The 26,879-nt window shown below is 57.8% G+C and overlaps 2 protein-coding genes across 2 annotated transcripts; both read right to left on the reverse strand.

Annotated features, from left to right (window-relative positions):
• Nucleotides 1–726: 726 nt before the first annotated feature.
• SLC39A14 (solute carrier family 39 member 14) lies at nt 727–9,682 on the reverse strand. Its single transcript, XM_065651808.1, has 9 exons — nt 9,612–9,682; nt 8,703–8,978; nt 8,424–8,610; nt 6,120–6,289; nt 5,503–5,625; nt 5,232–5,417; nt 4,393–4,600; nt 3,774–3,958; nt 727–3,409 (listed from the first exon to the last, which is right to left on the reverse strand). Exons 2-9 carry the CDS (start codon nt 8,961–8,963, stop codon nt 3,263–3,265), a joined length of 1,467 nt encoding a protein of 488 aa, XP_065507880.1. The 5' UTR covers nt 8,964–8,978; nt 9,612–9,682; the 3' UTR covers nt 727–3,262.
• A 5,531-nt stretch (nt 9,683–15,213) lies between these two features.
• On the reverse strand, nt 15,214–26,694 carry PIWIL2 (piwi like RNA-mediated gene silencing 2). Its single transcript, XM_065651646.1, has 22 exons — nt 26,659–26,694; nt 24,895–25,138; nt 24,730–24,808; nt 23,470–23,643; nt 23,272–23,382; nt 22,863–22,980; nt 22,630–22,754; nt 22,448–22,528; nt 22,004–22,117; nt 21,680–21,868; nt 21,479–21,563; nt 21,245–21,331; nt 20,979–21,119; nt 20,779–20,892; nt 20,161–20,349; nt 19,222–19,323; nt 19,010–19,129; nt 18,662–18,750; nt 18,347–18,452; nt 17,438–17,691; nt 16,301–16,408; nt 15,214–15,370 (listed from the first exon to the last, which is right to left on the reverse strand). The coding sequence occupies exons 1-22, from the start codon at nt 26,692–26,694 to the stop codon at nt 15,214–15,216; spliced, it is 2,823 nt and encodes a 940-aa protein (XP_065507718.1).
• Between the last annotated feature and the right edge of the window lie 185 nt (nt 26,695–26,879).

The following is a 26,879-nucleotide window of genomic DNA, read 5'->3' on the forward strand; positions in this document are numbered from 1 at the left end:
CCACCTGGAGCCTGGCGGCACATCCAGGAGCGCTGCAAGCCAGGCAGACGTGTACCGCGAGCTTTCCTCCTTAACACAGTGTCCATTCTTAAAAACCGCCGCAGAATTTAAATATTTGTTTTCTCTAGCTGCGACGGGGTTTCTAAAAATTGCGCTCGCCACCAGAGCCGGCAGTGAGGCTAAGGGTGTCTAAAAAGGCAAAAAAAAGTGAAGTAGAAAAGCAAAGTGTGCTCTTTTTAATTTTATTGTGGGTTTTTTTTTTTCCTTCCCCTTACGCAGGGTGGGGAAGCAAGGGCAGAAATAACGCTGATCTGCACCGGGCTCCCTCATGTGACCTGGAGAGGAATAAAACATCCCGAAACCTCAGCCTCCCTTTAGCCGAACACCAATGCTTGGAAATACATTAAAAAAAAAAAAATTAAAAATGAAAAAAATCGAATTAAAAAGGGCTTTTCGACTCTTAAAACGACTCACTGAGAGCTATGCCAGGCGGGGGGAGCTGTCAGTGCCATCTTCTGTCAGCCGTGCTGCACTGCACAGCCCTGGAAATTGGGGCTGGAAAAGCAGGATTGCATCACCCAGCCCAGCTCGAAAAATCCTTCCCTTTAGAAAAAACCCTTTTCCCTCAGAAAAATCCTTCCCCTCGGAAAAATCCTGACCCGGCGGAGCTCCCACCCCTTCACACCCCAACCAGCTCTGGCCCCGCTAGAGCGGCTCGGAACCCTCTTGTCGTTACAGAATATATTTTTATTTATGGAATCCTACAAATAACTTTACACTTCACGTGACATAAGTTATGGTCTTTGTTTCGGCGCGTTATCTCTTACAAACACCTGAGTTATCGGAACACTGAGATGGAACTTGAGCTTCAAACCGGACACGGGAAGGGAAACATGGATGAAAAAAAAAAATCCGTAACAAGCTCGGTTCGGGTCGTTTTATTCCCTCCTTGTCCTCCCGCTGGCCCTTTGGTGGGTCCCTCTTTGTGAGAAGCCTCGTTTCTCTGAGGGGTTTCACCCCCCGTTGCCCCAATCTCCAATTTGTAGGTTTCTCAAGGAACGGGATTAAACTCAGAACAAGAAGACGGCAACCTTGGGATCCCCACCGTGCGATGAGGAGCCCGTACCAGCCCCGAGGAAGCCGAACGTTGGTTCTTGCCACATTCCCAGCTCTCCAAGACCCTCCAGCCATAGCCTGCGAGTGCCCCGTGATCCCAGGGGGACAGACGATGAGATTTCACCCCCCGGCAGAGGTTTTTCCATCCGAACCGCTCCTGCCAGCCGTGACGGAGCCCTGGCCGTGCTCTGCCCCGTGGAACGCCGCCAGCGACGGGAGCGTTTTCCAAATGCTTCCTTGAGAGAGGAGAGAGGGCACTTGTGCCGTCCAGAGGACTCAGATTTTCCACAGCGAGCCGGTCGGACGGGGCCGCGGCTCTCGGGCAGTTTCCAACACCGCTTTCCTCCCAACTACTGAAAAAATAGCAGCCAAAGCACAAAACGACCACGATGCGCTGTGGAGGGGCCCAAACCAGGACATATCACGCTGATTCGAGGTGGTTTTGTCCCACAGAGTGACTTACGGCGACCGTCCACATGTGAAAAAGACACTGCGTGGAATAAAGCAGAGCCTGTCTCTCCTTGAAGGCATCACCAACCCCAGGGTGCTCCCGAGGAGGCTCCCAGCTCCTCAACACACTGATAATTTAACCTCCTGGGTGCCAAGGGGACAAAGTCAACGCCTGGACTTGCCAAAGCCACCGAGAGCAGATCCATGGGGACACTGGCGGTGCCACATCTCAGCAGGGGACTCGGTGACAACCGTTTGGAGCTCAAGAGGAACATCATCCCACTGGTACCCAAGGCGAGGTACACACACACACTGCAGCGAGGTACACACACACACTGAATCGCTTCTCAAAGCCATCGCTCCTTCATCCCAACCTGGTGCCATACCCACGAGGGTAACCTGCCGAAATCACCTCCTGCTGATCGGCGTGGCCACAAACTCATCGCTCCTGGGTGCAGGATAAAGGTTTTTTGGGGGGGAAAGGGGGCGCAAGGGAACCTCAAGCAACACGGGTGGGGCGGGCAACGTTATCAATATGATAATAAGTCAATTCACGTAGTGAATCTGGGGAAAGCCAGCCCAGCAGCAGAGCTGCCAAGTGCCTGGAACACCCTCCTCTGGCTACTCCCTGAGGCTGGAAACAACCTAAAGAGGTTCACAGTCTATTTTTTTTTTTTTTTTTTTTAAAAAAAACCCCACCTTCCCCCACCCCACCTCAGCAGCATCAGCATTTAAAAACCGGCGTCCGTTCCCAGGTGTTGGTGGGAGCTTGGTCACAGTGTAAGGACCGATGGATCTATTTGGGGAGCTCATGGCCAGGCAGGGGCTTGTGGTCCTGTGCTGCTTTCATGCCCTTCTAACCCGCATCCGCCCCCACAGAAGGAAAAGGGGTTTTTTTCCCACCCCCATACAGCAGCAGGACCTCAGGGAGGTCAGGGCATCCCGTTGGCCTCCTGGCCACTAGCCCACGTGTCAGTCCGGCCCGTGCAAGGTGCGGTTTGGTGTCCTCTGCTCCAAGCGCTGACACCCAGAATGTGCTTCCAAATAATAATTAAAAAAAAAAAAATCCTCTTCACCCTGCTCTTCCCAGGGCATCGTTTGGTCTGCCAGGGCGGAACGGGAGCAAAAACCAAGACATGGCTCCAGAGACACGCTTCTGAAGACAGCAAAGGTGTTGCTCAAATCGCGAGCTGTGCTCCTCAACCTCCTCTTCCTCGGCAGCCCCCTGTGCTCGGAGAGCCCTGCTCCGAGGTCTGGCTGCTGGGAAACTGAGAAGGGTCTGTCCTCGTCTGTCCCCATCACACACCCCCCGCCAAGGGGTCAGGAGAGCGTCACGTCCCGTCCGAGCACAAGGAGGGGAGCAAAACGGCAGGAGAAGCTCCTGTCTCCCAGTTCCATCCTTCCCAGGAGACGGGAGGAGAGAAGGGATATGACACTGGAAAAAGATCCTCCGGTCAGTTCGGTCTTACGGCAAAGGGGAATAAGCTCCCCTCAACCTTAAACCAAAATAAAGTCTGTGGAATAGCTTTACAAGCAATGCCTCTTCTTCTGTAGTGTGATCAGTGCCCGCACAGGTACCGTCGTATGCTTGCAGCAGGAAAATTAAAACAAAACAAAAAAACCAACCCCTTTTCCCCCCTGAAAAGAAAAACAAAAAAAAGGAAAAAACGAAACAGGGCTGCGCATCGGGCTGGTCCTACCCGATCTGGATCTGGCCGGAGTACATGGTGAGCAGCACCATGATGGTGAAGCCCGTCAGCAGCCCCGCATTCTGGATGGCGAAGGTGATGAGCGCACTGCCGTTCTGCTCGTCCTCCCGGCTCACCTCATTCATCTCGGGGAACTGGGCAAGGGACAGAGAGCAACGGCAGGAATCAGCACCAGGAGCTTCCCCGCTGCTTCCCACCATCCCGGCAAATATAAAATCACGAAGACACCCTCAAGATCAGGGAGTCCAAGTGTTCCCCCACCCCTGGCACTACCCCATGTCCTGAGAACCTCATCTCCATCTGTCCAACCCCTCCAGGGATGGTGACTCCACCACTGCCCTGGGCAGCCTCTTCCAACACCCGACAGCCCTTGTGTGAATAAATTATCCCAAATTTCCCACCTCAACCTGCCCTGGCGCAATTTGGGGCTGTTTCCTCTCGTCCTGTCGCTTGTCACCCTGGCCATGTCCCACCGCACCCCTCGAGCTCATCACTTACCATGTCAGCCAGCGCGATGTACAGAAACATCCCTCCGGCCAGAGCGAAGATCCAGTTGGCGGAGAAGTGGCTGCCGGCCACGATGCCAAAGGCCAAACCCACATAGCAACAGCAGGCGGAGATGAAGTTGAAGAACAGCGCTTGGCGGATGGTCATCCCAGCGTTCAGCAGGATGACAAAGTCCCCTGTGGGAGGGGAGGGTGAGGAGGGGGCAGCAGCATCGGGACAGCACCCAGGTGCTCATATTCAATTTGCTTTTGTCCCAGGCCAAGCGTGGGCTCCCCGCACCCGCCGGCGCCGAGCGCTGACCACACCAGCCACTTGCCAGCGTGTAAATTCGGACATTCCAACCCAAACTCAAACCGCCTCCGCCCTCCCAAACCAACAAGGTGTTTGTTTTTTTTCTTCTTCAGATGTCTCCATCTAAATTTAAACCTCAGACATCATATTACCTCGATATTTTTAGAGCTGTGATTACTCAGTGTCGCTTACAGCCTTGCCTTCAATCCCCATCACCACTCTGTTTATTCCACCCCACATTTTTCTTTCGAGAAAAGAAAAAAAAACCAGGCAGGACTGAGAAAGTTCTTGCAGCGCCTTTCCCCGAGGATGCGCGTACCCAGCTCGTGCGGGAACTCCTCGCAGAGGATGGCCACGGACGTGCTGATCCCTTGGAAGACGGACACGGTGAAGGACGCCCCGATGGCCAAGCCGTCGATGAAGTTGTGGAGGCCGTCGCTGAGGGTGATCATCCACGCCAGCGTGCCGATGTCTGAGTACCGCACCTCCTTCAGCCAGTAGCATGCGCTCTGGGAGGCTTGGAGGTCCTGCCACGGCACCCCAAAAGTGGGGGGTCAGCACCCAGGTGTTCTGGGGGGGGTCACTGCTCCCTCCACCAGCTGGGGAACCCAACTCTCCATGCATTAAATCCACGCAAGGCTTGAAGCGAGCCGTTTGCTTTCCACCACCCACGGAGGATTTAGAATCACAGAATCATTTTGATGGGAAAAGCCCCCAAGCTCATGGAGTCCAACTGTTCCCCCAGCCCTGGCACTGACTCGTGTCCCTGAGAACCTCATCTCCGTCTGTCCAACCCCTCCAGGGATGGTGACTCCACCACTGCCCTGGGCAGCCTGTTCCAATGCCCCACAGCCCTTTGGGGAAGAAATTCTCCCAAATTTCCAACCTCAACCTCCTCTGGCACAACCTGAGGCCGTTTCCTCTGGTCCTGGTGCTTGTTCCTGGGGAGCAGAGCCCGACCCCCCCCGGTTCCAAGCCCTTTCAGGCAGTTCAGAGGTCAGAAGGTCTCCCCTCAGCTCCTGTTCTCCAGCTGAACCCCCCAGGTCCCTCAGCCGCTCCCCAGCACACTTGTTCTCTAGAACATTTTGTGCAATGGGCTTCAAAACTGCTTTTTTTTTTTCCACTGACATTTTTCTTTCCACGCAAGGAGGTTCTAACCTGGACAGACAGGGAGCCCACCACAACCTTCTCATCCCCGGACGGGTTCTTGCACTCCAGCTCGCTGGTTATGTGGGGGATCATATGGTCCAGGTCCCCATTCTGCAGCTTTTCGGTCACCCCTTCGTCCTGGTCCTTCTTGGACGGCAGAGCCTCGGGGCCGTAGTGGCTGTGCCCGTGGTGATGCTGTGGGACACGAGGGGTTCAGGGGTGTCACCAACTCCTGATGTCTCTGCCCTTTCCCACCCGCGCAGCCCCTGCTCGGCCTCACCTGGTCCTTCTGCTTCAGGAGCATCTTCAGGACCTTCTCGGTGAAGAAGAAGAGGTAGAAGCCCCCGAACACCACGGCGGATTTGGAAACGTAATAATCTTCTTGAGGGTTAAATCCGAACGCCTGCAGGTGAAAGGGGGACAAGTGACAGGGCTGAGGAACACCCTCCTTTGTCCCCGGCACCTTGGGGGCAATGCTGCCGCATCCTGACCTCTCTAAGCAGCAGCTGCTTTGGGGCCAAACTAAAAAAAAACGCCTTTGTGCACCTTGAATCTCCCTCAATCCCCCTCCGAGCCGGCTGCACCGCAAGGCATCAGATCCACCGCCCTGCACTGGGGCAGGGATGCTAAAAACAGCCTTCAAAAGCCTCCGCTGTCTCGGCACAAAGGCCTGCGGGGCTGGAAAGGGCAATAAAATAGTGTTTATCTGCTTGAAGCGCACGGGAGGTCTCTCTGGAGTGATTCCCTTTCAAAAAGGGGGATCCCGAGGGGCTTCCAGCTCTTGGCTCCCCTCTGATGCTGCTTTCCCATTCTCCAGCCAGCGAGACACGGCCCCAAAGAGAAAAAATAATAAAAAATAATAAACCAAAAGGACAAACCCGACGGTCCTCACCCTACCTCGGGAATGAGCTGGAAGAGGGCGTTGGAGTAGAGAGTTCCAATCGCCAGAGCTATGAAGTAGAGGAGCAGCCGCTTGTAAAAGGTCTTCTTCATGAAGGGCACCACGCTGGCTCCCACCAGCGAGCAGAGGGAGATGACGGTGACGCAGAGGAAACCGTAACCCCAGACTGCAGCCAAACCCACCCCGGGGGGGAATTCGGACGAGGGGGGAGGTTGGTGGAGGGGGGAAAAAGGAGATCAACGTGGGGAAAAAGGGGATCAACGTGGGGAAAAAGGGAGGGAGGGGATGGAATCCATGCCGAAAGGAAAGAGAGAGGAGGGAGGGAAGGGGAGAGAGAAGAGGACATTAATTAGTGATTGCTTGTTCATCTGGTGTTGGTTCAAGGGGGTGAACCTGGTGCTGAGCGGCTCTGGAAACAAGTTTTTTGGGGAAGTTTTTTTGGGACGCCCCCACCAAACAAGCAGGAGAGGAGCCCTCAAGGGAGCAAGCAGCTCTCTTGTAGCCAGAGCTGGGTTTTGGTCTCCTCCCCAAGCCCCTGTGGGACATTTGGTGGCCGTTCCAGTGCCACCAAGCACCGAGGTGCCCCCGAGCATCCCGTACGCTCCATCCTCGCATCCCACAGAACCGGGATGCTCCGACCGCCGGTGAGGATGGAGCGTACAGACGTCATTTCAATTCCTGGCAGATCAGGAAACAGGCGCTTGGTTTTTACGTTCGGCGAATAAAAAAATAAATCACAGTTCCGGAGTTGAAAAGGAGCCTTGAAAAAACATCCCCTCGCCAACACGGACAAGGCATTCGCTGCCCAAAAAGCCGGGCTAAAAACCCAGCGGCAGCAAAGGGTGTTCTGCTCAGATTGCACCTTAAATTCGGAGTTTTAAGGCTGGATGTGCAGGAGCTCAGATCCAGCTGATCATCCACGAGGACTCCGCGAAGCTGCCAAGAAAGCAATGCGTGTTTTGCAGGTGTCCAACCCCAGAGCGCATGGGCGCGTTTATTCAACTCCGGAACTGTGCAATTACAACACAATTAAATTTGTGATGTATCTGTCGGTCCCATCAGAGCACCAGGAAACCTCACGTAAGTGTAAAACCTTGCGGGAACGTCGGGCTTGTAAATCAAAGGGCAGAGAAAAAAAATCAAAAGGCAATTAAAATATTTGTAAAAGCTGGTTGTTTCTCTGGGCTGTTCTCTGTGCTTTTACGCCCTGATGTTCCCAACGCCTCACAGGTTTTGTTCTCCGGCTCGCACCCTATCTCGGCGGTTTTGGAGACGGGTGGCACATGCATCCAAGAGAAAAAACCCCATTGAGAAGCCAACACAGCCCGTGGGCAGGAGCAACCGGCTTCTCCCAGCGCCTTCCCGGACCTCAGACCTGACCAGGAGGATGTGGCAGGACCGGAGGACACGGCAGGACCGGAGGACACGGCATTCCTGCCCGGGACGGTTTCCTGGTGCTCGGAGGGGTGCGAAAAGCCCTGAGACAAGCCCTGAGCCTCGGATGACGGAGGGATCGGTTGGATTCGGCGGGGTGGAGGCAGAGGGTGCCCGGAGAGCCGCCCTCGGAGACGGGACGGAGGGGACTTTCTACCGCACCTCTGGGACGAGCTGGAAGAGCGCGTTAGAGAGCAGCGTGCCGATGGAGAGCGCGATGAAAAACGTGAGGACCCGCCTGAAAAAGGCCTTCTCGGTACACGGTACGATGAAGACTCCGAGCAGGGAGGCCACGTTAATCATCGACACACTGAGAAAACCAAAGCCCCACACTGCGGAACGAGAAGAAACCAGGGCCAGACATTACCGAGGCTCTCGGTGCGGGGAGATACGGGGGGGACACCCCCGAAATCCCGGATCTGGGCAGGAGGAAAAGGTTCTCTCCGAGTCTACGCCCTCGCATCTCTCCCTTTGCTCCGGGCGCTTCCACTGCGACACAAACGGTCATTTTTGTTGTGGGGCAGGTGGAAATTGAACCGCCGGGTTGATTGGAAGAGGTTTTCCCGAGCCGGCGCTGTGCTCAGGGCAGCTGGTCCAACACCTTGGGCATCGTCAGGACCGGGATGTCTGGAATTTTATTTACCACCTGCCAGTTGGGTCCCTAAATGTGCCACATCACCCCTTCCCACCCTTGGGGGCTCGCAGCACGGTGTCCCCATCATCCCGCTGCCGCAAACTGCAGGGGCAGCTCTGACCGTGTGCCAGTGGGGGAGAAACCAGCTGCCTCTGCCAAACTCTGCCTGGGAAGGGGAACGGGCTATCCCGCAGGTTTTGGGGTGCCCCGCACCCCCCAGTTCTCCGCTCACCTTCAGCCGAGCTGGGTCTGCTCTCCTCCGTCTGCTCGTTTTCCTCGTTTTCCAGCTTCTCGGAGGCGCAGGCCCCCGACTCCAGCTGCTGCAGGATGGTGGGGCAGAACTCCTTGAACTCGCTGTGCCCCACGGCTGAGCCCTCGCTCAGGTTGTGGATGGCGAAAAGCTCCACGGAGCTGAAGCACTGGGGGAAAGGGAAAAGACAGACATGCCCTGAGCCTCCCGCAGCTCCGCAAAGAGGTTTTTTTTGGGAGGGTCTGCGAGCCCCTGCCTTACCCGGGAGAGGTTCAGGCGCCGCTGCGGCTCCTGGGAGACGTTTCCATGTCCCACCCCCACGTCCAGGCGGTTCAGCAGCGCCTTGAGCTGCTTGAGGCTGAGGGTTTGGCTCTCGCCGTAGCGCTGGAGGAGATCCTGCAGGAAGGAGGCTGCGGAGAGCCCGGGGAGCGCGGTGTCCCCGCCGGCCCGGACCCGCGGGCAGGGGAGCAGGCAGAGCAGCAGCAGCAGGCAGCAGCCCCGGGGGGCTGCGCGGGGGGTCATGGTGTTTGGGGGATGCTGGAAGAGAAGCCACGTGCCGCCGTTAGCTTGAGCATCCCCAGGAGCTCCCAGCACCGCCCTGCCACCCCGCAGCGGATTTATTCACCGAGGGGGATACAGAGCACACGGGTGCCAAGGGGGAACTCGACATCACTGAGTTGAGAGAAGGGAACGGAGCTGGTGAGGGGCTGGAGCACAAGTGTGATGGGAGCTGGGGGTTCAGCTGGAGAACAGGAGCTGAGGGGAGACCTTCTGATCTCTGAACTGCCTGAAAGGAGCTTGGAGCCAGGGGGGTCGGGCTCTGCTCCCCAGGAACAAGCGCCAGGACCAGAGGAAACGGCCTCAAGTTGCGCCAGGGGAGGTTGAGGTTGGAAATTTGGGAGAATTTCTTCCCCAAAGGGCTGTGGGGCATTGGAACAGGCTGCCCAGGGAGTCGCCATCCCTGGAGGGGTTAAGACAGAGATGAGTTTCTCAGGGACACGGGTCAGTGCCAGGGGGTGGGTTAATGCTTGGACTCGCTCTTGAGGGGCTTTTCCAACCAAAACAACTCTACGATCTATGATTCCATTTTTTCACAAGCAACACAAGACCAACCGCTTCTCCTCCCCGCAGCGCCAGACCCCCACCACCCCCTCCCTGAACCCCGCTCACCGCAGCCGCGTGCCGAGGGCTGGGGGGCCGGGATGCGGCTCCGGGGGTCTCTCCAGCTCCGCAGAACCTGGGGGTCCCTGGGGAAGAGCGGGCAGGGGTTGGAACACACCAGGGCTGCGATGGGGATCCTGCAGCCGGCGACCCCGCGCACTCAACACCGACACCGGCTGCCGAATTCGGCTTCTCCGCACGGTGAAGAAGCCAATGCCACGTTGGGTCCCCCCCGTGTCACCGTGGCTGGGACACGCACCCCTCGGGGACCTCTGCCCGCCCCCCGCTGGCGTTTAGGGACGGGAGCCCAGGGGTCAGAGGTGGCATTTTCATCCAGTTATATTTTAACTACGATAATTACAATGAACCAGGTCCTTCCCAGCCACAACTGTAGACGCCTTTATAGTGTTTGTCTAGAATCACTCCTTGCCCTCTGCGCTCCTTTCATATAAACCGGGGATCAATAAAATCAGGGGTTCGCCCCCCGGGAGGCATGGGGTGCCAAGGAAGGGGTTTGGGGGGCGGGTGGGGGTCCAGGCACGACCCGCACGTCCCCCCCGGGCAGCGCCAGGGGGGCTGGAGCGGCGCCCGGGCGGCTTTCCTGGAAAAACTCCGCCAAAAGGTGGACGGCCAATTCGGAATTCACAGGGACGCCGAGAAAAATAATTCGCAATCCGATGGCTCCGCGCACCCACCGGCCGTCCCGCTGCCAGCCCGGGAAGCCGCTCCCCTCCCGGGGGTTTGGGTACATGCTGCCTCGTGGTTTCTCCCTTTTTGGGGGCTGTGATTTGCAGCCCCGGGCCGGTTCCTGCACCCCATCCTGCATCCCGGCCCCCACCACGCTCGCCCCGCGCTGACAGCTCGCAGATATCAAAAAAACAAGCCCGAGACATTTTTGAAGCCCGGCCAAACAATTGTTCTGAAAATAACCCGAGGCTGGTTTTGGAAGCACGGTGCTGCCCGGGATGGCGAGGACAAACCCGCAGGACCCCGTCCCCCCGGGACCCCCCGTCCCCCTCCGCAGGCGCCCACATTCCCGCAGGTTTTTACAAGCTTTACCGCGCTTTGCAAGCTTTGTTCTCCAGCAGAACCCCAGCCTTGGAGGTTTTAGCCTCCTCCTGCCAGGGCTTAGCTTGGATGATTTGGCTTAACCCCTTCTCCTCCCCAAACCCGAGAGCAACCTCATCTAGGGAGGTGCTGCTGACACCCTGCTCGGTGGGGACACCCGAGGGACCTTCGGCATCCCCCACCTTCCTCTGCATCCCCCCTACCCAAATCCACCCGTCCAGAGGGTCCCCTCTGGGCAACGCGCCCTCAGGAGCAGCAACCAGCCCGGGTGGCCACGTGGGACGTGTGGGTGGCCCACGGTGGCCCCCACAAGGTACACAGGGGCTGGCACACAGCCCACGGTGGCAAAGGCCTGTGCGCATCCCGGCCGCTTTTCCCTGTTCCCACCAGGAGCCACCGTGCCCAGAACACACCGATAATCACCAGCCTGTGCCCGGCACCAAAATCCTGGGGTTTCTCCCCCCAAAAAACCCGGGCGCACCCAGGGTGGAAAACCGGACCTCAACTTTCACCCAGCTGCCCAGCAAAAGGCAGGAAGCGGTTTGCAGGCAGAGCTGGGCAGGGGTTGGGATTTGCACAGGCTCGCTGCTGATTTTAGGGCAGAAACGAGGTAGAAAAGTTGCCCCTCGGGATGAAGGGGACCAGCCTGGGGGGGGCTCTGACCCCCAAACACCGCGGGGAGCCCAGCGCAAAGCAGGAGGGTGCAAAACACATCCAAACCCCCCATCCCAGGGGGCAAGGGGGAGCTGCAGCAACCCCCCCGGGGACACAAACCATCATCGCCGGCTGAGCGGGACCCCCCTTCCCAAAACCCCCCGGCCTCCCACCCATTGCTTTCAAGGGCGTCCTCTCACCAGCCCCGGTGCCGCGGTGCCTGACCTACTTTATCGCTCACCGCCGGGACGGGGCAGAGCGAACAAACCGCCACGGAGCGGGGGGACACACGGAGGGACGTGCCCGGGAGCGATGCCCAGCGGCAACGAGAACGCGAAGGAGCTGCCAGGGCCTCTCTTTCTTTCCCGCGTCCCTTGGGTTCATTTCCCAGAGCTCATCGATCCCGGTCGCAAACCAACCGCCTCCCCCCCCGCAGCAGCCGGGAAGGTGACGCCAGGGACAAGAAACGCTGGCAAAGGCGAGCGCGACCCCGGCGACGTCGACCCCGTGCCAGATGCTTCCCGAAATCCCGCACGGGGCCGGCTCGCTGTCGCAAATTCAGAGGTGGGGGGGGAGCCCCCAAAACCCCATCTCCTGGCAGGGCGGTTTGCGGGCAGCGGTCCCGACCTCCTTCCGGAGCAAAAGCTGCTCCACGTGTCTGGCAGCGAGGGCAGGACGTGCCCGCAGGCTGGGGGGGTTTCCACGCCGTGGGGGGACAGCCAGCCTGCCACGCCGACACCGAGCCATGGCCCCCCCGGCCCTCCAGACAGTTTCTTGTCCCTTAATGTCCCCGAAACCCGGCCCGCAGGCCTTGCTGCAGGCAGCAAAACCCAGACTATCGCACCCACACGGACCCCCCCAGTCCTGCCCCAGTCCCCCCCGTGCTGGACCTGCCCCCATCCCAATGCTCGGTGTCCCCCCCAAAAAACTGCTCCCTGGGCCCTTTGCACCCTGCCCGGCCCCAGAGCTTGCACCGCTGTTGCCAGACCCCACAGACGGGTCCTGCGCCCCATAGGTAGGTCCTTCTCCCCATAGATGGGTCTTCTGCCCCATAGATGGGTCCTCTGCACCATAGATGGGTCCTCTGCCCCATACCCACCGCTGCCCGTACCCCCACCCGGCCTCAGACCCCACGGGCAGCCCCAAAGCGAGCCCCAGAGCTGCTCCCCCGGCCCTAGGCGCGGTTCTAAGCGCGGTCCTAGACCCCAAAGCCGCTCCCGGACCCCAAAGCCGGTCCCGGACCCCCACCGCCGCTCCCCGCATCCTTCCCCGCATCCCCATCCCGGCGCTCGGGGCCCGGTCCCCCCGCCGCCGCCCTCCCCGCGGGGCCGCGTCCCCGGAGCCGGTTCCCCGCCCGTTCCCCGCCCGTTCCCCGTCCATCCGCCGGTACCTCCCGCCGCTCCCGCTGGCCCCGCTCGCTCCGGCCGCGCAGGGCGCACGCTCGGGCGGCCGCACGGGGAGCGCTGCCATTGGCCGGCGTCACCCGGAGCCACGCCCCCCCCGCGGCCACGCCCCGCCCATCCCGGAGCATCGCGGGGGGGGGCACACGGGACCCCCCCCCCGGGGACAGCGGGGCATCGCACGGGGGTCTATGGCACCGCACAGACCCCCCCCCCAAACATCCTTTGGGAGAAACGGGTGTGATAAATAAACTTACTCGACACAGACAGAGTCTGTGCTCAAGAGAAGTTTATTGTAGTAGAGATAAGCAAAGCAGCGCTGGGTGCGTGGGGAACCTACGTTCCACCTACACGCACACCTGACAAAGTTTTTAGTGGTCATTATATACCCCCCTTTGTTATTACAAGTCTCTATTTTTGGGAATTATCCCACCTACTAATACATATCCATACTACTAGATACGCATGCTCTGTCGTGGTGTTAGGGTCTTCTCTCCCCATCTGGTGGTCGTCAGGATGAAGGCTCTCATCTTCCTCAGTTTGTCCTTTATCTGAACTTGGGGGTCCTTGTAGAAAAAAATCACTGTCCTTCTGGCTTGGGCCCACGTTTCTATTATCTCCCTCATTTGGTCATCTTCTTGTCCTTCAGTCCACGATTTACTTGTTCCTGTTCCTGTGTTTCGCTACATCTGGTTTCCTCAAAATAGACTCAGAACATCCTTATCAATAACATGAGCCACCTGCCATCTCACTTAACTAGCAACAGGAATCACTAGGTCGCTCTAACATTTACTACACGGGCACCCACAGACGCCCCCCCCAGGGACAGCGGGGCATCCCACGAATCCACCCAAAAAACCCCTTGGGAACATCGGGCACCCCACAGACACCCCCTGGGGGACAGAGCATCCCACAGAGCCCCCCCCTCTGGGTATATGGCACCGAACAGCCCCCCCAGGCACCCCTGGGGGGCACAGGGCACCCCGTAACCCCCCACCCCAAGCACCCCTCGGGCTCCCCCAAGCATCTTTTGGGGGCACGGGACACCCCACAGACCCCTCCCATGGCAACGGGGCACCCCATAGACCCCCCACTTGAGTAAATGGCACTGCAGACCCCCCACGGCACCCCCCAAAGTGTCCCTTAGGGGCACAGGACACCCCACAGACCTCTCCCCAAAAGGAGAAGGCACCCCAGGGACCCCATAGGGGTACAGGGCACCCCAGGGACCCCCCCAGCCATCCCTCAGGGACACAGGGCACTACACCCCCACTTTGCACCCCCCCTAAACTTCACCCCGCACCCGGGCTGGGCAAAAGTCCGCAGGGGTCGGCAAATAAACGGGGATAAAAGCTGCAATCGGCGCGGGGGGGGCGGTGAATGATTAACCCGGGGACACGGTGACACCGCTGCGTGCCCCCCGCCCCGTCCCCTCCGTCCCGGGACCCCCCCGGGAAAGAGGAGCGACAAGAGGGACCAGCTGTCAGCAACACTTTTATTGAAGTTAACCGAAAACTATAGGTACAGCAAATTAAAAAAAAGCAAATATTTTCAACTTTTTCGCATTAAAAGGAGAGGTGGGGGTGGGGGCTCCCACTGTACCCCAAATCCTACCGGTGCTCACACAGGTGAAATCGGGGTGATTTTGGGGGTGCTCTTGCTCTGCAGCCCCCCAACAACTTCAGGCTCCATGGGCTCAAATATCTCGACTACAGCAAAAAAATACCTGGAATACCTGAGAACTCAAACAGGAGCTTTTTGCCTTGGGATCCCAACCTGCTCCCCCACCAGCACAAAATAAAAATAAGTAATAATAATAATAAAGGGTTCTTGAAAACCCAGTGAATTCTTAAGGAGGTGACAACCCACCAAACCGGAGCCGGGTTTGTGAAACAGGAGCTCGAAAAAGCAAAGGAAGAAATTTTAAACTGGCAGCAAGAGACTGGGGGGAGAAAAGAAATACCAGAAATATATGGATTTGGGGGGAAATAATACCAGAAATCTTTGGATTTTGGGGGGAAAAAATAGCAGGAATCTTTGGATTTGGGGGGAAAAAAAATATGAGGAATCTTTGGATTTGCGGGGAAAAAATAGAAGAAACCTTGGATTTGGGGGGAAAAAATAACAGAAATGTTTGGGTTTTGCATCCTGTGCGGGGCAGGGATGAGCTGCAGCCTGCGCTGCGGGAGCAGCGTCACCTTTGGGGCTTATTTACTCCAATCCCTTTACTGGGAGGACTGGAAACCAGTGCGGGGTTTTGCTCCGGGTTTATTCCCACGGAGTTAAATCCCGACGGCTCCGGGTACCACCCGAGCATCCTCGTAAACCCAATGATGAACCCAAGCAACTGCGCGCAGAAATAAATTAAACATATGAAAAAAAAAAACAACAAAAAACAAACCACACGTAAGGGAATCCAACCCTGAGCTCTCGGGGGTGCGGAACCCCAAAAATCGCGCTGTTTTCCCCCCCCGTTGCCAGCGGGGCGGCTATAGGAAGAAGAGCCTGTCGCGGAGCTGAGCGCCGGGCTCGTGGTGCAGGACCTGGCCCGCCAGGAACGCCAGCTTGTGCGCGTATTTGCAGGGCGCCGGGACGCGCACCGTGCCCGGCCAGTTCCAGTACAGGTGGCACAGCTTGAAAGTCAACCTGGGGACAACAAAAAGGGACGTTAGTGCTCTGCGACACCCCCAGATTGTGTTTTCAGGGGCGGATCCTGCTCCCCAAACCTCTTCCCACGGGTGTTTTGTTCCCCTGTGATTTCACCATTTTCTTCCCCCCAGTTTCACCATTTCACCGCTTTCTTCCCCCCCATTTCACCATTTCACCATTTTCTTCCCCCCTAATTTCACCATTTTCTTTCCCCCCAATTTCGCCATGTCACCATTTTCTTCCCCCCCCGATTTCGCCATGTCACCATTTTCTTCCCCCCCGATTTCACCATTTTCTTCCCCCCCGATTTCACCATTTCCTTCCCCCTGATTTCACCATTTCCTTCCCTCCCGATTTCACCATTTCCTTCCCTCCTGATTTCACCATTTCCTTCCCTCCTGATTTCACCATTTCCTTCCCCCCAATTTCACCATTTCCTTCCCCCCAATTTCACCATTTTCTTCCCCCCCAATTTCACCATTTCACCATTTTCTCCCCCCCATTTCACCATTTTCTTCCCCCCGACTTCACCCAGGCTCTGGGTGCCGATAGCGGCCAATTGCATTAATTACCCGGGTACTAACTGAGCCACATTTGCACCCACAGCAGCTCTGCAAGGTCACCCTGGCCAGCGCCGGGTGACACAGATTTTCCTTCGCCACCATTGCAATTAATTCCCTTTATGACCCTTGCAACTAATTCCCTTTATCGCCCTTTAAATTAATTCGCTTTATCACCCTCGCAATGAATTATTTTCCCCCTAGAACCGAGGCAAAACAGGTGCAACTCACCTCCCCTGACCCGCCGTGGAACCCTCCCAGTTAACCCAGTACAAAGAGCAGCCTCAGCCCAGCACCTCCCGCCCTCCCCGTGAACCCCAGGGGGTGATTTTAGGGACCCCCCCGTTTTTTGGGGTGCTGCCCTCACCTCTGCAGGTGCTCAGCGCTGAGCTGGGCTGTGTTCAACACGCAGACGTAGCGCGTGGGGACGCTGCAGCCCTGGCGCGAGCGGTGGGCAAGCAGAAAGAAATCCTGCCTGCCAGCGACGGAACACAAAGCGCTTTATTGCACACCAGCATTTTTTTCCACACAAGGGGCTTTTTCTTGCACACAAGGTGTTTTTTTCCCCCCTACTTTTAAATTTCTTTTTTGCACACTTTTGGTTTTTTTGCACACTTTTTTTTCCTAAACAAGGGGGCTTTTGCACACAAGGGGTTTGGTTTCAATTTTATTTACACACAAGGGTTTTTTTTTTTTGCACACTTTTGCTTTTTATAAACCAGGGGTTTTTTTGCACACAAGGCGTTTTTTTTGCACATAAAGGTTTTTTTCAATTTGCACACATGGGGTTTTTTTTTTTGCCCACAAGGGTTTTTATTGCACACCAGGGTTTTTTTTGCCCACACGGATTTCCTTTTGCACACCAGGGTCTTTTTGCACACCAGGGGTTTTTCTTTTCCCACAAAGTTTGTTTAGCCCACAAGGGGTTTTTTTGCGCACCAGGGTTTTGGGGTTTTTTTGCCTACAATGGTTTTTTTTGCACACAAGGGTTGTTTTTCTTTTCTTTGCACACCTGGGGTTATTTTGCCCACAAGGGTTTTTTTTAGACACCCTTTTTTCCCTTCACCCACAAGGGGTTTTTTTTGGACACCAGGTTTTGGAGATTTTTTAACCTACAAGAGGATTTCGCACACAATGGTTATTTGGTTTCTTTTTTGTACACCCATTTTTTTTCCCCACGAGGGTTATTTTTTTTTGCACACAAGGGTTGCTTGTTTGTTTGGTTTTGTACACCCATTTTTTTACCCACGAGGGGTTTTCTTTTTTGCACACTAGTTATTTTCTTGCACACAAAGGTTTGTTTTGCGATTCGGTTTTATTTTAGATACCTGGTTTGTTTTGGCACGCCAGCCCTTTTCCCACATGAGGATCTTTTTTTTTTTTGCACACCAGCTGCTTTTTGCACACCAGTTTTTTGTGGGTCTTTTGCACACCGGTTGTTCTTCCTTTTGCACCCCATGCACCTTTTCCGCCCCCCAAAATCCGCGTCGCCGCCACCACTCACCACTCGGAGCTGGTGACCGTGTGGTCGATGACGGTGCCGGGCGGGGGGGCCACGAACTGCTCGGCCACGAGGGCGTAGAAATTGGTGCTGACCTGTTTCTGCACCACCAGCACCGCCATCCTGGGCTGGTAGTTCTCGAAGGTCTCGAAGCATTTCTGCATCTGCGGGATCTCGTACTTGAGCACGGTGTCGAGCTGGCTGTCGGACACGCCGTCCCGGTACACCACCACCTTCTTGGGCAAGCAGTGGTTCATCTGCGGGAGGAAAAAAAATCGGAAAAATTCAGTGTTTTTTACCCCCCGTGCTCAGGAATGGCTGGCGGGGGGAGGCGTGTGCCCTGGAGCTCGGTGCCCACCAAGTTTCCAAGTCAAAAAGAGATTTAAAGTTGTAAATTCAAGCCCTCAGCAAAATGCATCTCAAAACAGGTTTTAAAGGGGTTGGCGGGGCAGAGAGAGGCAGCGTTGGCACTAATGCCACCCGCGGGCGAGAGTTTGGTAACAACAAACTCCCAGTTGGCAGAAAAATTCACTTTTCTGCACCCGCAACGGGACGGGAAAGATCCCACGAGTGGGTCGTGGCCCCTGTCCTGTCACACGCAGCTTTTCTCACACTGGGGACAAGGGACAAGAGGCTGGGACTCGGTAACTCGGCGCTGATACGGGCAGGGATGTAACGTGGCTTTTCCTCCAGCACAAACTAATCCCCGTGGCCGGTTTGCACGTTCCCCAGATAAGGGCGAAACCTCCCTGGCGTGCGTGGCCGCGGGTGCCGCATCCAGTCCAAAGGCTGCCGAGGGCGTTTGCTCATCCGCACATACCCTGGGTGGTGAATTTGGGGTGTTTTCCCCTGGCTTTGGGATGTTAAACGGCGGCGGGGGGCGGGTTGGATAGGGCTGGGGGTCTGGCTCACCTCGTAGAAGTGCTGGAGGGCATCGGCCAGGCAGAGCCGCAGGCTGTCGGCGATCTCCTGGTGCGGCATCTGGAACACCACCCGGGAATACCACTTGGTGAGGACGCTGGGGATGGAAAAGGGGGGACATAAATCAGGTGAAAACGCGCCATCTCGCCAGCCAAAGTCCACCCAGACATCGTGCAAATGCAAAACTGACCCCGGCAACACCCAGCACAAAGGGGGCGGCACCGGCTTCACCCCTTTCCCAACAAAAGGGACCCCACCACGTCCCCAGGGTGGAAAATCGTGCCCCAGTTTTGGGGGAGCACGTACGGGTTCATGCTGGCCACGAAGCCGATGACGGAGCGCAGCCCTTTGCTGTGGCCGTGGTAGACGTCCATGCCGATGACCATCAGCTGTTTCTGAGAGGGGGCGAGGAAAATAAAAGAGGCAGGTGGGAGACTGGGATAAGTCCGACACCTCCGAGCTGCCCTGTCCGCTTCCCTCCCGCTGCAAGGGACGTTGCACGGACAAAAAAGACGAGACACCGGCCCCAATTCTGCAGATGGTTCATCCGCAACCTCAGTGGGAAGCCTGTGACCGCAGGAGTTTACACCCCAGCATTTGCAAACTCATTGCACGCGTGTGCACAGTGTTTGTTTTTCATTTTTCCCTCCTTACCAGGGGGATATCGACCCCCCAGAGCTCGCCGCCCAGCTTGCAGTTGATCTGCAGCAGCACTTTCTGGACCACGCTCCTAATCTTCCCCACCGGGCCCATGAGGGTCTGGGCGTTGATAACCTATAGTAGGGGGGAAAAAAAAAAGAGGAAAAAACGATGTTGGAGGTGCCCACGGCTTCCCCGCACTGGTGGTCTCCTCCCGCCGAGCCCACCTGGGAGGGCACCGGCGACTGGACGCTGCAAAGCTTCTTGATGGCCGCGTACAAATCGTCCCGGTTGCCGGAGATGATGCACAGGAGCAGCTGCACCTTGTCCTGCAGAGAAACGCAGCACGGCGAGGGCGACACACCAGCACCGGACGCAGGAGCACCCAAAAGACCCTCACAATCCTCCCCCTCGGATATGTGGTGCTGGTTTGACTGAAAACGGGCTAATTTTCTTCACGTGGTTAGAAACCTTTCTTTTCCACGCTCATTATTTGGGCTTAGTTTGAGAACAAGAGACAACACCCCAGCACAGGGTTAATGTTTTTAATTGCTCTGGTCTGAGAGCCAAGGACACGCTGAGCTCTGCCCACAGGTGTGAGGCAGCGAGGAAGGGGATGGATGGATGGATGGACAGAGCTGGACTGACACCCACACTGATCAATGAGAGTATTCCATCTCATTAGCATCATGCTAACTATTTAAGGAGTCGGGGCCTTCCAGTTTCGGGCCCTCTGGGACGTTCTGTCTCTCTCTCTCAGGCGCCTTCACTCTTTTTTTTTTGCCAGAGCGGGGGAGTTTTGGTGTGGGATGTTTCATTCGGCTTTTTGCAATTTTGCAGAGCCCTTCTGCCTTTTTCCTCTCTTTTCTCTCTCTGGGATCGGCTTTGGGACCAGGTGCTGTTTCCTGGGACTGGCTGCTCAGCATGTTTGTGAGGAATTGCTTTGAGTATCTTTTATTTCTATTTTATGCATATATTTACTAGTAGTGTATTAGTATTTTGTTATTTTATTAAACTGTGTTTATCTCAATCCAAGTTTCTCCCTTCCCTTTTGATACTCTTGCCTATTTGGGGAAGGAGTGAGTGAGTGGCTGTGTGGTTGCATTGCCAGCTCGGGTTAAACCACGACACATGCAAACCGAGCCCCAAAACCCCCTGCTCCTCACCTCGCTCCCCAAAACGCCCCGGATGGTCTTGGCGTAGGTCTCGATGCGGTCGTCCTTCAGCTCCAGCATGGCGGGCCGGCCCACGTGCATGCCGACGGAACCGCAGGAGCGCTCCATGGTGGCCGCCAGCTCCCTGGCCATGTCCTGCAGGCGCTTGGGGTAAACCAGCACCCAGTAGTTCACGGAGATCTGGGAGGGGATGGAGAGGGGATGGAGAGGGGATGGGGAGGGGATGGGGAGGGGATGGGGAGGGGATGGGGATGGGGATGGAGAGGAGGAGGAGAGGAGGAGGAGAGGAGAGGAGGAGAGCCCTTGACTCAGGGCCCAACCATGCAGTTCCCAGCTGGGGGAAATTCAGGAGAGGGAAAGTGGCCTGAGAGAAAAGTAAAAGGCACATGAAAATATCCGATTGCTGCGCTCTGAAAGCCTTGCGCCTCTCAAAGAGGAGGATACGGCCACATACCTCTAACGCCCTTTGGAAAAACAGCGTGAAGCCAATATAAATAAAGGAAAGGTTTTAGCTCCAGCAAGCTCAGCCGGGATGGCAGCACTAAGAAAACCCAGCCCAGTTTTCAAACAAGGGGATATTGTTGTGAGGGCCGAGCCAGGGGGGCTCACCGCCGAGATGGGGGCTTCTTGCGTGAGCTCCTTGTTCCAGCTCAGCTCCTCGTTGGGGATGAACGAGCTGTACCGCAGGTTGATCCTCTCCATAGGTAGGACACGGCCCTGCGTCTAAACAGGGCAGAAAACCACTGGTGCAGCCAATGCCTCTGTTTCTAGGGGGGCATATCAGAGCCTGCCCCCCCCGCGGCCCTTACCCAGTGGATGTTGGGGTCCAGGCGGAGCCCCCAGCGCATCAGCTCCCCGGAGGCGTCCGCACTGTCCTTGATCCTGCGCAGGAGGTTGGTGAGACTGGCGTAGTGCTGGCTGGGGCTCTGCAGCATCTCCCGCGTCACGTCCTGCAGCGGGCGGGCATGGGACGAGGGTTGGGGAACCTCCCCAAGGTGTGATTTGGGGCCTCTGAGCTCCCCCAAGCCACAGCTCTCTGGTGAGCAGGGGCCATCAAAGGCAAACGTGCTCTGACCTTCAACATTCGGCTGTTCTTCCTCATCTCGGGGATGCCGGTCATGAAGGTGAGCTCCGGCAGCAGCAGCACCATGTCCAGCTGCCGCTGTGGGGAGGGGGACAGGCACCATCAGCCCCCCAGGGAGGCTGCAAGCCCTGAACCCCCAAACTATGGGCAGGACAGGGGCTGGAGGAGCCGAGAAAAGACCCTGGGTCTCAATCTCCCCTCCCCAGGTCCCCGTGTCTTGCTCACCCTCCCATCCGGCGTCTGCTTTTCCCTGGGCCTGTGGATGAGCAGCGGCTGGTCCAGCTCCTTTATGGTGATCCCATAGGTTTTGCTGGAAAAAAAAACACCCTGGAGACAGCATCAGGCGAGATATTCCTGCCCCTCAGGCATTGAACCCTTCCCCACGGCCACACACTCATGCCGAGGCATGCTCCGGCAGGTCCCTACCTGTAGTAGTCCACAAACGTGACCTCCTCACCACTGGCCAGGGTGAAACTGTCCCTTGGGGTCTTGTTCCAGTCGATGTCGTCGATGCGGTAGGTGCGGTTGTTGTAGCGGGTGATGACCACGCTGCCCACCAGCTGCTTGGTGCACTCATCCTGGAAGCTGCTGGGGTCTTGCTTGTAGATGCTGTGCCTGCAACGAGGAGGAGACGCTCACGGTGATGCTCCCAGCCCGTGCTGCCCCAAAGCCAAAACATCTTTTGGCAAATGGCACTGGCAACCGAGAGCCTAGCGATTGCGGCTGCCGATTCTCCCCCTTCTCTCTTACATGAAATTCAGGACGGAATCACTGCGGACAACTTTGTGGATGGAGTTGACTAAGAGGAAGAGGCCGCCGTCTTTCCTGCGGATGTTGACGGAGTATCCCGGCCAGATCTGCAGCCTGTGCCCGGAGAAGAAGGTGCCCAACGGCGCCGGGGTTGGAACTGGAGCTGCCAGAGGAGCTGGCCAGCCAACCCGCTCGCCAAGGAGTGCTCAGAACCCACAGGGATTTATTTCCCAGCTGGCTGCCAGCTTCCAGCTAATAACCCCTGAATCGCGCTGCAGAGAACAGGCGCCCTGAGGTCAGGCTAACCGGAGGCAGCCAAGAGAGCCGACCTGGCAAAACTTCTGAATTTCCAGCCTCACGCTGCTGCCAGGGGTGACAGAGATGTCCCCGTCTCGCTCTCATGTGCTCGGGAAGTGCCAGGAGAAAAAAGCGTCCAGCACCCACCTGTAATGCTGAACTATGGTGGCCTGGGCAGGTTCGAAGAAATTTCTCCCAACAAGCTTCAGATCTAAGATTCTCATCACCCTAGAAAAAAGAGAAATAAAAGCAGGATGGGCTCAGGCTTGGAGAGAGGAGGAGGAGGGTGTTTTCCTTGGAGTTTGGAGAGGGTCTCTGCTGCCCCTCACCTCCGGAAAACCACGTTGTAAAAGGGGATGCAGAGATCCGAGCTGGGCTCAAGGACCTTGGTCATCTGGATGGTGATGGCCACCTCCTCGCCGTCACTTCTCCTCTGCGTCTTCACTCTGACGGTCTGCAGGGCGAAACGGGGCATTAGGGATGCTCTCACACCCGGGGGGGCTTCCCCACGCCCCCAAATTGGCTAAAACCTCATTCAGGGGTGGATCACGTTGTCTCTCACCTGGGGGAGCAGGATGGGCAGAAAGAGGATGGAGCCATCGAATGCGGTGACGTCCCCCGTCACCTCCCGGTGCTCCTTCAGCATGGCGAAGCGCATGCTCCTGCACTCCACCTCGGGGCTGCCGGAGACGGGGACACACCATCTGCTGCCGCTGGCAGACCCTCGGTCCTCCAACCCCCCTCTGCCCCCAGCTCGGGACCCCAAAAACCCCCCGAGGGGGCAAAGCCGGAGCTGATTTGCTTTGCTGCCCTGCAGCGGCTCTGCCCACAGTGCCATGGCTGCGACGGCCGCTCCATCTAGCGGCTACCAGGACAGAGGGAGGGACATGGAGGGAGGGGAGATGGAGCGGGGGACACCCACCCTCCGAGGGGCTGCGGGAGACCCCGGCCCCCCATCCCCAGGCCAGTACCTGAAGGTGACGTGGTACTGGTAGACAGCTTCGTTCTGGCAGTGGATTTTAACTGAGTTCAGCCCCACGGATACAGCGGTTCCCTTTGCCACCGGCTTTGTCCCCGGTGCCCTAGGAGAGACAAGGTGGCCAGTCACGACCCCAGCCAGTGTTCAGACACCAAAATGCGGGGTGAGGGCTCGCAAACGCTTCACTCACGGTTTGCTGGCAGGTTGGGGGGTCACTGGGGTGGACGTGGGCGGCCGGGAGGGCCGGGATCCCAGCAGGTGCAGGGCAGGCGTGGTGGTGATGCTGGGCTTCCCGCGGGACAGCACGGCCGCGTCTCTGCCAGGGGGCACGGGCAGCACGTCCCCTCGGCCTCGCCACAGGATCCTGTGTCCCCGGTGCGGGTAGAGGTGAGTCCCGGCACGCTGGGGACACACCGGCCACGTCCTGGCTGCAAACCCCTGGTGACAGCCCTCCCCACCACCCCCTGGTGCAGACCCCTCCCAGGCTCACGCCCCACACGCAGCGGGTGTTCCCAGCCTTGAGAGCCTCAAAACAGCGAGTTTTGGTGGCGAGCCAGCTGTGGCACCGGGCTGCTGGGAGAGCAGAGCAATGGTGGCGCGGCCACCGGCTGGGTCACAGCAGCGGCGGCACTTGCAGAGCGTCCCCCAGCCCACAGAATCGTTTTGTTTGGAAAAGTATCATCGAGTCCAACCGTTCCCCCAGCCCTGGCACTATCCCCTGTCCCTGAGAACCTCATCTCGGTCTGTCCAACCCCTCCAGGGATGGTGACTCCAGCACTGCCCTGGGCAGCCTGTTCCAATGCCCCACAGCCCTTTGGGGAAGAAATTCTCCCAAATTTCCAACCTCAACCTCCCCTGGCGCAACTTGAGGCCGTTTCCTCTGGTCCTGGCGCTTGTTCCTGGGGAGCAGAGCCCGACCCCCCCTGGCTCCAAGCTCCTTTCAGGCAGGTCAGAGATCAGAAGGTCTCCCCTCAGCTCCTGTTCTCCAGCTGAACCCCCAGCTCCCTCAGCTGCTCCCATCACACTTGTGCTCCAGCCCCTCACCAGCCCCGTTCCCTTCTCTCAACTTGCTCCAGCACTTCAAGGCCTTTCTTGGCGTGAGGGGGCCCAAAACTGCCCCCAGGATTCGAGGCTTGGCCTCCCCGGTGCCCAGCACAGGTGACGGTCACTGCCCTGGGCCTGCTGGCCACACCAGCAGCAATTAAACCACCAGGACTCAGGAGTGGGGACATGGGGACACGGGGACATGGGGACACGGAGACATGGGGACACGGAGACACAGGGATATGGGGACACGAGGACACTGGGACATGGGGACACGGGGATATGGGGTTACAGGGATATGGGGACATGGGGACACCGGGATATGGGGACACAGGGACATGGGGATATGGGGACACGGGGATATGGGGACATGGGGATATGGGGTCATGGGGACATGGGGACTCACCGTCCACGCGTGGGAAGCGCTGCCACCCCCACCTCATCCTCCACCGCCAGGCTGGGCTGCGCCAGAGCCTCCGCCACACCTGTGGGACGTAGAAAGGACAACGAGCAGTGCGGGAGGGCCTGGCCGGGCCTCCCCGACCGCCCTCCCCGGGGCACAAGCACCCACCCATGGGCCAGTCCCCCGCCTCCAGCGGCGGGCAGGGCCGCTCGCCCAGCCCCAGCTCGCACAGCATGGCGGAGAGCGGCGCCTCGGGGTGGGCCAGGCGCTGGGCGCGGCCCGGGAGCCCCCGCAGCCTGGCCGGGGGAGCGAGGCCCGCGGCGGGGCCGGGCAGGCGGAAGGGCCGCGGGGGATCCATGGGCGCCACGTCGAGGAGCCGGCGGGAGTGCCGGGCACGCCGCCGCACGGCGCACTGCGCAGGCGCAGACACGCCCACACACCCCGGACCACGCCCCTTCGGTGGGCGGGGCGATGGGCACGCCCCTCGACGGGGGGATTCAGCACCGCGGACAGCGGCGGGGAATGGGGAGGGGGCGTGAGGTGGGGAATGGGGGGGAGTGGGGGGTAAAATGGGGGGAAATGGGGGGTAAAATGGGGGGAATTGGGGGTAAAATGGGGGGAATGAGGGAAAAATGGGGGGATGGGGGAAAAATGGGGGGAATGAGGGAAAAATGGGGGGATGGGGGAAAAATGGGGGGGAATGAGGGAAAAATGGGGGGATGGGGGAAAAATGGGGCGGAATGGGGGGTAAAATGGGGGGGAATGAGGGAAAAATGGGGGGGAAATGGGGAGGAATGGGGGGAAATGGGGTGGAATGGGGGGAAATGGTGGGGATGGGGGAAAAATGGGGGGGAACGGGGGGAAAAATGGGGGGAATGAGGGAAAAATGGGGGGAAATGGGGGTAAAATGGGTTGGAATAGGGGGAAATGGGGGGAAAATGGGGGGGAATGAGGGAAAAATGGGGGGAATGGGGTAAAATGGGGGGGACGAAGGGAAAAATGGGGGGAATGGGGGGGATTGGGGGATAAAATGGGGTGGAATGGGGGGAAATGGGGGGTAAAATGGGGAGGAATGGGGGGAAATGCAGGGGAATGAGGGTAAAATGGGGTGGAATGGGGGGAAATGGGGGGTAAAATGGGGAGAATGGGGAGAAAATGGGGGGATGGGGAAAAATGGAGGGGAACGGGGGTAAATGGGGTGGAATGCGGGGAAATGGGGTGGAATGGGGGAATATGGGGGGTAAAATCAGGAGAATGGGGAGAAAATTGAGGGGATGGGGGAAAAATGGGGGGAATGGGAGAAAAGGGGGGAAAATGGGGTGGAATGGGGGGAAGATGGGGTGGAATCAGGTGTAAGATGGGGTGCAATGGGGGTAAAAGGGGGTGCAATGGGGGGGTAAAATGGGGTGGAATGGAGGATAAAATGGGGTGAGGGGGCAAGATGGGATGGGGCAGGAGGGGGGTTTATGTGGGATGGAGGGTTAAAATGGGATGAGGTGGGAGGGGTATAATGGGGCGGGGGAGTAAGATTGGCAGGAGGGGCATAAGATGGAGTGGAATGGGGGATAAAATGGGGTGAGGGGGCAAGATGGGATGCAGCAGGAGTGGGGGTAAGGTGGAATGAAATGAGGGGGTAAAATGGGATGGGTGGCTAAAATGGGGTGGGGGGGTGAGGTGGGATGTGGCAGGAGGGGCTTAAGATGGGATGGATTGGAGGTAAGATGGGATGGGACAGGATAGGGGGTAAGATGGGGCAGAGGGGTAAAATAGGGTAGGAGGGGTAAGATGCAATGGGGCAGGTTGGAGGTAAGATGGGATGGGGCAGAGACGCAAGAGCAGAAGGTTGAGTTCAGCTCCAGCCCCATTCTACACAGGCAACTGGTGCTTCCCTGCCTTGGGGGGGACACGCAGGGAGGATTTGGTGATGCTGACCCGCCCCCAGCAAGACACGCAGACTCTTGCCCCCATGGTGGGGATGCGGTGGTGGCCACTCACTGGCCTCTAACACTGCAGCTGTGCCCAGGGCCAGCACTGGCCCCTGAGGGGGGTCCCACTCCCCTGCCACCAGGTAAGTGGCCGAGGACACAGCCCCATGTGCCAGCACGGAGCTGGTGGCAACTGGTCGGGCAAGTGGCATGGGGTGGAGGCTGACG

Source organism: Caloenas nicobarica, chromosome 25 (genome assembly GCF_036013445.1).
Source record: "Caloenas nicobarica isolate bCalNic1 chromosome 25, bCalNic1.hap1, whole genome shotgun sequence".
NCBI lineage: Eukaryota > Metazoa > Chordata > Aves > Columbiformes > Columbidae > Caloenas > Caloenas nicobarica.